Source organism: Haliotis rufescens, unplaced genomic scaffold (genome assembly GCF_023055435.1).
Source record: "Haliotis rufescens isolate VD_foot unplaced genomic scaffold, xgHalRufe1.0.p SCAF_6, whole genome shotgun sequence".
In the NCBI taxonomy this organism is placed as follows: domain Eukaryota; kingdom Metazoa; phylum Mollusca; class Gastropoda; order Lepetellida; family Haliotidae; genus Haliotis; species Haliotis rufescens.
Window position 1 is genome coordinate 12273050 of NW_025964334.1, and position 9849 is coordinate 12282898.

Sequence of the window (9849 nt, forward strand, 5' to 3'; positions counted from 1 at the left end):
TTTAATAGTGCTAACCACCTGAGATACCATGCCGCAGTTTAACATGGATATCCCGCTCAGACACAGTACACTGACTCCGAGCCGACCAGTCCTTGTTTTTCCAACGTATGCCGGGTGCCAGGCAGGGTAACAACAAGTATACAATCTGGTAACGTCTTCCGGTATGACGTGGCCCTGAATACCGTCTAATTTTTCACTTTAAGTCTCATTTGTTCACCTCTGAACCCCGAAAACAAATAACACATGTATAAAACACATGTCAGAATACATCCTCCAAAGGCAAAACGTCAATCACAGATGTGATTGGGTCATAAAAGGGTGCGATTATAAGTTAAATTACTGCCCAAAAACATTAAAATATACAAAGGATTGTTTTACGCACACCAATATCTTTGTTCAAAATGTTGATTCTGCGTACCAAATACCCTCTAAACAGACCCCCGAATCCTACGTACCTGAAGGGTGGGGTGGGGGTGGGGAGGGGGGTCTATAGCCTCATTGTTTGTCACCGTACCCTCACAGCGTGGATTGTTTCTCAATTTGGGTGGCCTAGTGGTTAAAGTGTTCGCTCGTCACGACGAAGAACCGGGTTCGATTCCCCTAATGGGTACAATGTGTGAAGCTCATATTTGTTGACCCTCGCCGTGATAATGCTGGAATATTGCTAAAGCCGTCGTGAAACCATAGTCACCAACTCATATTATCAGATACTGTTATCTTGCCCAGACTCAATAAGACACACGGATATCTTGTCCATAACATAGCTGTTATATTGGTGTGAAAGGACATATATTCATTCACCCCTCAAATGCATCATGTAATGTATCAAGTTTCAGTTACGTTTCTACGAAAGCCTATTAGGGCCAAATTCATTGATAACATTTTTTATTTAAAAGTTGTAATTACAAGTTGTAAAGTTGTAATTACAAGTTGTAAAGTTGTAATTACAAGTTGTAAAGGTGTAATTACGACTTATTAAAAGTTGTAGTTACCTGTTTTTAAGGTGTAATTTCAAGTTTAAAAGATGAAAATACAAGTTTTTAAAGGTGTAATAACTAGATTTAAAGGCGTGATTACAAGTTTAGGAATGGAAATAACAAGTTTTGAAAGGTGTAATTACAGGTTTGAAAAGGTGTAATTATGAGATAGAAATGTGGAATTTCACTGAATGATCGAAACATTTGAAGTTCCAATACAAGTTGTAATTACACCTTTAGAAACTTGTAATAACACCTTTACAAGATTTTATTACACCTTGAGAAACTTGTAATTACACCTTTACAACTTGTAATGACAACTTTACAACTTGTAATTACAACTTTTAAATAAAAAAAATGGCCCTAATAGGCTTTCATACGTTTCAACGGCATTCTTTTTATTTGACATCATTGTGATATTATTCAGTCGATGTTTTTAAAGACAATAGAAAATCGTTTTCCTTGTTTCCCCATTTACGTCATGCATAGGGAACTATAAAGACCTGCACCATGAGCGTGGAATATATTTATTTTATGAAAAAAAATATATCTAGAAACGCATACAAAAGCAAGTCTAACCAGCTCTTGCTAGCTCTATTCCACATCAGCAAAGGGAAATATTTATTTTTTATTTTTAGAGTCAAGAAGGATATTGTGTAATATAAGATTTCAGAGGCTAAATGTTAGGCTAGAAACTATGCACCATTCCATTTTTGGCTCACTGCTTCAAAACATGTAAAGGAAGATCCGAAATATTTTATGTTTTTTTCCAGACAACATGCCCAGCAAAAATCTGCTGTGGTGGTGTAAAGACTGAGGACAAATTGGGTCTTGTTCCACGTTTTTCTGCGTCAAATTATTATTATTTTTTATCCCCAGTCCATTAAATGGTCGGTCTCCATAAATTAGCATGGTGTTCAAAGTCGACTTGCACCTATGGCGTACGTGACCCACGCCTCGCCCGGCACGTTCACCTGTCAATCATCGGTAGTGTCGGCACAGCTATCGAGGCCCATCCCAGGATCAAAGCCCGGCCGCAGCTCCCCCTAGCCTTCATCCCCACCCCTTTTTAACTGTTATCTGCTTTGTAGACACCGACATAATTGTTTTTGAAGTTCGGTATTCCCACGCAAAAAACATGATTGTTGAGCCTCAGGAGCATCTGATGCTACACAAAATCCTATGTTTTTCAAAAATCAAAATGCTACAACCAAAATGCATTGTTTGTTAGTCTCCTATGGAATTGTTTTGTTAAGATAACATGTAGACAGAAATAATATAATAATAAGTCATCTAAGAGTCTTTAAATTGTGAGTGGGTAAAATGACAGTAAATCAATAATACGAATTTCAGGTTGCATATCTTGTGTAGCCAGCTCACCCTCACCCTCAACACCATCCATCCTCATCCACAGGCGCCTCAAAGATCATCCATCCTCACCCACAGGCGCCACCTCAAAGATAATCCTTCCTCACCCACAGGCGCCACCTCTGCCTCAACACATCCATCCTCACCCACAGGCGCCACCTCAAACATCATCCATCCCACCCACAGGCGCCACCTCAAAGATCATCCATCCTCACCCACAGGCGCCACCTCACCCTCAACACATCCATCCTCACCCACAGGCGCCACCTCAAACATCATCCATCCCACCCACAGGCGCCACCTCAAACATCATCCATCCCACCCACAGGCGCCACCTCAAACATCATCCCATCCCACCTCACCCTCAACACCAACCATCCTCACCCACAGGCGCCACCTCAAACATCATCCATCCCACCCACAGGCGCCACCTCAAAGATCATCCATCCTCACCCACAGGCGCCACCTCAAAGATCATCCATCCTCACCCACAGGCGCCACCTCAAAGATCATCCATCCTCACCCACAGGCGCCACCTCAAAGATCATCCATCCCACCCACAGGCGCCACCTCAAAGATCATCCATCCTCACCCACAGGCGCCACCTCAAACATCATCCATCCTCACCCAGAGGCGCCACCTCGACCTCAACACATCCATCCTCACCCACAGGCGCCACCTCAAACACCATCCATCCTCACCCACAGGCGCCACCTCAAAGATCATCCATCCTCACCCACAGGCGCCACCTCAAACATCATCCATCCTCACCCACAGGCGCCACCTCAAAGATCATCCATCCTCACCCACTGTCGCCACCTCAAAGATCATCCATCCTCACCCACAGGCGCCACCTCAAAGATCATCCATCCCACCCACAGGCGCCACCTCAAACATCATCCCATCCCACCTCACCCTCAACACCAACCATCCTCACCCACAGGCGCCACCTCACCCTCAACACCAACCATCCTCACCCACAGGCGCCACCTCACCCTCAACACCAACCATCCTCACCCACAGGCGCCACCTCACCCTCAACACCATCCATCCTCACCCACAGGCGCCACCTCACCCTCAACACCATCCATCCTCACCCACAGGCGCCACCTCACCCTCAACACCATCCATCCTCACCCACAGGCGCCAACTCAAAGATCATCCATCCTCACCCACAGGCGCCACCTCACCCTCAACACCAACCATCCTCACCCACAGGCGCCACCTCACCCTCAACACCATCCATCCTCACCCACAGGCGCCACCTCAAGGATCATCCCATCCCACCTCACCCTCAACACCATCCATCCTCACCCACAGGCGCGACCTCAAACATTATCCCATCCCACCTCACCTTCAACACCAACCATCCTCACCCAGGATGTCAAAGAGTCACACACACACACACACACACACACACACACACACACACACTTAATCTTCCGTTATTACTACGTAAAACACAAACTGGGGGTCAGTAATACAAGGCAATGTCGACATGGTTCTACTTTTCGTCAAAAAAATTTATTTCCACAAGATTACATGATCAATACCTACAAGTATGTGGAGAAATAAAATAGAAGATATTGCAAAATGCGCTTAATTTCAAATCATCGACTTTCAATTGAAAAGGGAAGATGGAACAAAACACCGTCAGCAAATAGATCACGTCCATTCTATGATACGAGACACATCGGTGTTGAGTATCAGTTTGTAATATTGTGTCCATTTTTTAAAGAAAAGAGATATATTTGTCTCCCATTATATTATCGTAAATATCCAAACATTGCGAATTTTGACCTCCAATTGTCCGCTACAAAATAGGATTGTTAAAGCAATTAAGTAACTTTTGTAAAGTTATTATGCAAAAAATTAGATAACATGTTGCATGGCTTACAATTTGTACCAACTATTATGTGTTATGTTGCAACACTGACTGTCCTCTTGATACCATCGCAATTTGTACTTGCACAGACCACGGGCTGAAAGTATCAAGTTCAGTTCAATATGTCCCTGGTATATTACTTGTGTTTGTTGGTTGTTTTTTTTAACGCCGCAATCAGCAATATTTCAGCTATATGACGCCGGTCTGTAAATAATTTGAGTTTGGACCAGATAATCCAGTGATTGACATCATGAGCATCGATCCACGCAATTGGGATACGATGACATGCATCAACCAAGTCAGCGAGCCTGACCATCCGATCCCGTTAGTCGCCTCGTACGACAAGAATAGTCGCCTTTTACGGCAAGCATTATTTGTAAGAATCTCTGAGATGACTGACTGCTTCCCTACATACATATCAGTTAATCAAAGCAGATATTGAGGCCGTAGTGCCCGAAAACAATTGATATAGGTTTTGTGTGCATTTAGAACTGATAAAAAATAGCAGTACTCATTAAAGGACAACAAACATCCTTCCGTCGACATTGTGTCGAAATTGATAAAGAGTCCAAAGGTCTTAGAGTACAGACACAAACATGCTACACGTCCTTCCCGTGACAATACTCTTAAATATCACCGGACAATGATTTACAACCGACCAATGGTCAAGTCGTCAAACAAACGTATCAAAGGGGACACAGTCAGTCTGTGTACGTACCAGATATACAAACACAACGGTGATCTAACGTCCGTTTAATTACCCCTTTTACACAGCGTATTGCTTGGCATGTGCAGGTGTGATGGGGAAATCCCCCGGCAATTAACAATGATTGCGGTGATATGAACAACGTCTTGTGACGTAATGAACAAGGTCCGCCGCTAATTATATATGTATATCTCTTACGAGTACTCCGCATATTCAACGAGTCTATGAGATATACATGCACTCAACGGGTATATTCCTGATTGCAAACTGACAAAATCCGGTGAAAAATGTATGAGAGTACAGGAATTTCCAAAGGAAATATTCTACTTAAAGGCTTACATGAATGCATGTTGGTGGCGGTGGGGAGGGGATGTGTATTTTATTTCACTATTTAACTACAGTGCAGCCTTGCTTGACAACGGTATAATGATCTATACAAAAACGTCACCTTTACAGTAAATAAAGAAGTTATCCATAAATTGTGTCTACTTTGCCATCCGTCAACTTCTAAGTAATGCAGGGTTGTCAGGTAGCCTAGTGGTTAAAACGTTCGCTCGTCACGCTGAAGACCCAGATTCGATTCCAGTCATGGGTACAATGTGTGAAGCCCATATCTGGTGTCCCCCGCCTTGACGTTGCTGGAATATTGCTCAAAGCGGCGTAAAACCATACTCACTCACTCTCTAAGTAATGTCTATCACACAATTATAGTGCAAGGTGCATGGTGTTTATATGTTTATTTTATAATTAGCTATGATGTGTATTTCATTTCGTTATTTAACAATAGTGCTTATGGTGTATTAGATCATTTATGTGAAATGTGTTTTTTAAGATTTTGATGTCTCGTAGGCCAATGGTGGCCGACCGCTGTGCATTTAACACTCTCATTTTATGTATTTGCAGTCTATACAGCGGGTGAAATTCTGATAAAACATTCTTCTTCGTTAGAATGCGTTTATATTCACCAGGAATAAATGAATCAATCAACATCCGGACTTAATATACAGTAAACCAAATATATACAATCCAGTATACAACACAAACAATATAACTAATACTATACCACTACAAGACTAGAACCCTTGACATATAGCGGGACAGGCGACCACTCTATCACCAGTGGACTACCTACCCACTGTAGACTCTTATTCAAAAACATTATTTATAAAGCACTTACTACTTATAGTTTGGGTTACAGAACATCTGACATCTTCATCAAGTGTTACCATGGTGACATAATACCTTGACATCAATGACGAAGCATTATTAGGTCGTGACTAAAGGTTGAGTAGGCCGCTCGCGCATGAATGTCAAGGACAAACGGCTTGACCCAATACTTGCCTAAGTTCGATCCTTCCGACCACGATCCACCCTCCTCCTCCTATTCCCCTCCCCTCCCGGCATACGCATACGACATCTCGGTAACCTACCACTGCATATTGAGACCGGCCGATACACCGAGCCTCGCCCACCTTTGTCTGAAAGAATATGTAAATATTGTTTATACTCTAACGAACAAAATGCTCCCCCCACTTATGTTCTAGATGAATGTCATTTCTTAATCGATTGTAACTTTTATGATGATTTACGCTTTGATCTTTTACAAGAACTTTTTGCTATTATTAGAGATTTTTTAAATTTCGGTAGCTTAGATAAATTGATTTTTATCATGCAAGAGGAATCACCGCGTCACATTTTAGCTAAATGTCTGTATCATATGTTTAAAAGAAGGCAAAACTATAAAAGTTTAATATAATTGTTGTTGTTATAATTGTTATCATTATCATATTTAAAAATTAAAGCATCCATTTAACTTTTATTATTATTTGTACATCTATTTTCTGTTTCTTTTCACAAATGATACGTGTGTATTTTAATGTCTCATAAGCCTCCCCCCCCCCCCCCCCCCCCCTCTCTCTCTCTCTCTCTCTCTCTCTCTCTTTCTCTCTTGTTAACACGTGTTCACTAGACGCACCTCTCGGTTTCAAACAGGTACATGATACTATTTCGTCATTCAAATCACCCCTACCCTGCCTTCCAATATACAACCCCCAGCTCTCCACTCCGCCCCAGACCTTAAGATACCCCCACCAGACATCATTCATCCCCCGTCACCCTCAAATGTGCCACACAGTCCCCCTCCCCCACCCCCAAAGCACTTTAACCCCTCCCAACCATGTCAACGCATAACACATACTATCCTTTGTCTTTAACCAACCCCCCATGTACTTGTCGCGTCACGAAATCGTCGTCTTGAGATAAGACTGTGGACCAGGAAGGCGCGGCTGGCCACCTACATACCTGTGTTTGTACCTGAGCCAGCGTTTTGTCATTGCCGTGCCGGCAGTATATAAACCCAGCGAGTCAAGGGCGTGAGTCGGCACATATGTGTCTGTTCCGCGTGACGGGGACAGTGACACGTGCTACGCTACGGTGGAATTGGTCTGCGGCCACCAATATCAATGTGGAAATGCCCGTCCTTCTCTACATCACGTATATAATATTTGGTTTAATTTATCAAGGTCGTAAAGACCCCCTTGTAGGATATAACAGTGCCAAAACGTGGGAAGCCGTCTTATAAAAAAAGATCTTCGCATCTATTTAAACTTTTGTATGTTAGTCAATATATATATATATCCTTTAAACACATGCACTATATATTACGTTACGTATATATATATATATTTATTTATATTAAAACGAACAAAATCGTGTTTCTTTGCACCGATTTCAACCTTTCAGGTGTGTTTGTCGGATTCAAAATTTTAGAAATTGAGGTTTCTGGAAACATATTTCTTCGTAATGTATGGCTACAGGGAGAGGTATGTCATGTCACGATGACCCATGATTTAAGATACATCATATACATATATACCGCTAGCCCTGGTAACAATAAACTGTGTTTGGATACCTGCATGTACTGTATCGTATACTAATACCGTCATATCATCCGTGAAGATCCGGGTTAGAATTGGTCTTCAGCAACACTGCTCGTCGAAGGAGGCTGTACTAACGGGATCGGGTGGTTAGGCTCGCTGACTTTGTTGATGCATGTCATCGTATCGCGATGCTCATTATGTCAATCACTGGATTGTCGGTTCAAACTTGATTATTTACAGACCGCCGTCATATAGCTGGAATATTGCTGAGTGTGGCGTTAAACAACAAACAAACAAACAAACAAACAAAACATAACCAAACCATCAAATCTTCAGGTCAGCAACAGACCTTCATGGGTCCATCCATTCCAAGTGCATGTGTCCCCAGATCCCAAGACCATCCATTCCAAGTGCATGTGTCCCCAGATCCCAAGACCATCCATTCTAAGTGCATGTGTCCCCAGGTCCCCAGACCATCCATTCCAAGTGCATGTGTCCCCAGGTCCCCAGACCATCCATTCCAAGTGCATGTGTCCCCAGGTCCCCAGACCATCCATTCCAAGTGCATGTGTCCCCAGATCCCCAGGCCATCCATTCCAAGTGCATGTGTCCCCAGATCCCCAGACCATCCATTCCAAGTGCATGTGTCCCCAGGTCCCCAGACCTTCCATTCCAAGTGCATGTGTCCCCAGGTCCCCAGACCATCCATTCCAAGTGCATGTGTTTAAAGGAAAATCCCCAGACCGCCGTTAAATTAACTTTGCTTGCGAGGTCCGGAAGCTCTTAAACATTGGGGATGCGTATATAGAATAGAGTAAGACCATCCATGCCCTAACACTATCCACACAAAGATAATGCAAGGTGTTTAAAGTATACCTTAACATGCATGTGCAGTTGTTTCTTCATATTTATACCAGAATACCAGCAAGAGACTTCCATTTTGTTAAAATCCACATACACCTAAAACACACACACACACACACACACACACACACACACACACACACATATACATGTATGTACGTACTCTTCCGAACTCGATTATTTAAAGACCGTCGTCATATAACTGGAATATTGCTGAGTGCGGTGTTAAACAAACAAACAAACGTTATATGAATATATAAATACAAGGCGACCTGGACCACACAAACCAGTGACTGAAAGCATGAGCACGTGACCACCTAATCCCCATGCTCGACTCTGGTCAACGTGAGACACCAGCACCTGTATTCTGACGCGGATTCCCTGAATGACGTGCACCTTGAAGACGCTTTGACCTGTTCACGCAAATATTCACGGTACTTGTTAAACGTGTGAAGATTATATCTGTCTATATTTTCGGCTATCAAAAATGTAGTAGCAGAAAGTGCAGGTAGAATGTGCCGTGCATTAGCCATTGTTTTTATTGATGTCTCGTTACGTGCGTCTTATCACGTATCACGAGTGCTTGGCGCAAGTTGCATATACAAGTCTATACGACAAGGAGATTTGTTTGCATACAGTTTCATACTGTGACTATAGTCAGTCGAGCGTTAGGTTTGCACTCATAGAAAGAGATATACAAAGCTTACACACAAAAAAACAATTAAATAACTTGTCAATTTCTTATACTTTCAAAACACATATAATATACGGCTATAGCCACGTGGCCTAGAAAGTCTCATATACTCATGCATGATATTTACGCAACTCGGCAAATTCCTGGTGGGTTAGACAGGCAAGCACTTTGACCGATAACTATGAATTGTGATAAATCTGATTACCCGTCTAACGCTAAATATCACGTGACATTATGACTGCCCCTTGATCCCTATCCAGTGTCACGTGACACTGCACTTTTTGAAAGTGTTAAAAATCTAAAAAAAATTAAGGATATATATTTCAGTGCTCCAAATACATACCCACCCTCTGCGCGAGGGAAAGGTGAAGTGATCTAGTATTTGACGTGTTGAATTAAACACGATCAGCACTGGTTTCTCGTGTTTTAGAGAATATTGAGGTTTTAACCCAAAGTGTCAATGAAGAATTTACTGT

The 9849-nt window shown here is 42.5% G+C and overlaps 1 protein-coding gene across 1 annotated transcript; it reads left to right on the forward strand.

Annotated features, from left to right (window-relative positions):
- The first annotated feature begins 1913 nt into the window (after positions 1-1913).
- Positions 1914-5775, forward strand: LOC125374709 (extensin-like). The gene is made up of 3 exons (XM_048385976.1): positions 1914-1964; positions 2392-3665; positions 5769-5775. Exons 1-3 carry the CDS (start codon positions 1914-1916, stop codon positions 5773-5775), a joined length of 1332 nt encoding a protein of 443 aa, XP_048241933.1.
- The last annotated feature ends 4074 nt before the right edge of the window (positions 5776-9849 follow it).

Excerpts from the sequence above, each read along its gene's own strand:
- LOC125374709 (XM_048385976.1), top strand. The coding sequence starts at position 1,914 with ATGGCGTACGTGACCCACGCCTCGCCCGGCACGTTCACCTGTCAATCA. Across the intron at positions 1,965-2,391 it reads CGTTCACCTGTCAATCATCG|GCGCCTCAAAGATCATCCAT; the intron begins GTAGTGTCGGCA and ends CCTCATCCACAG.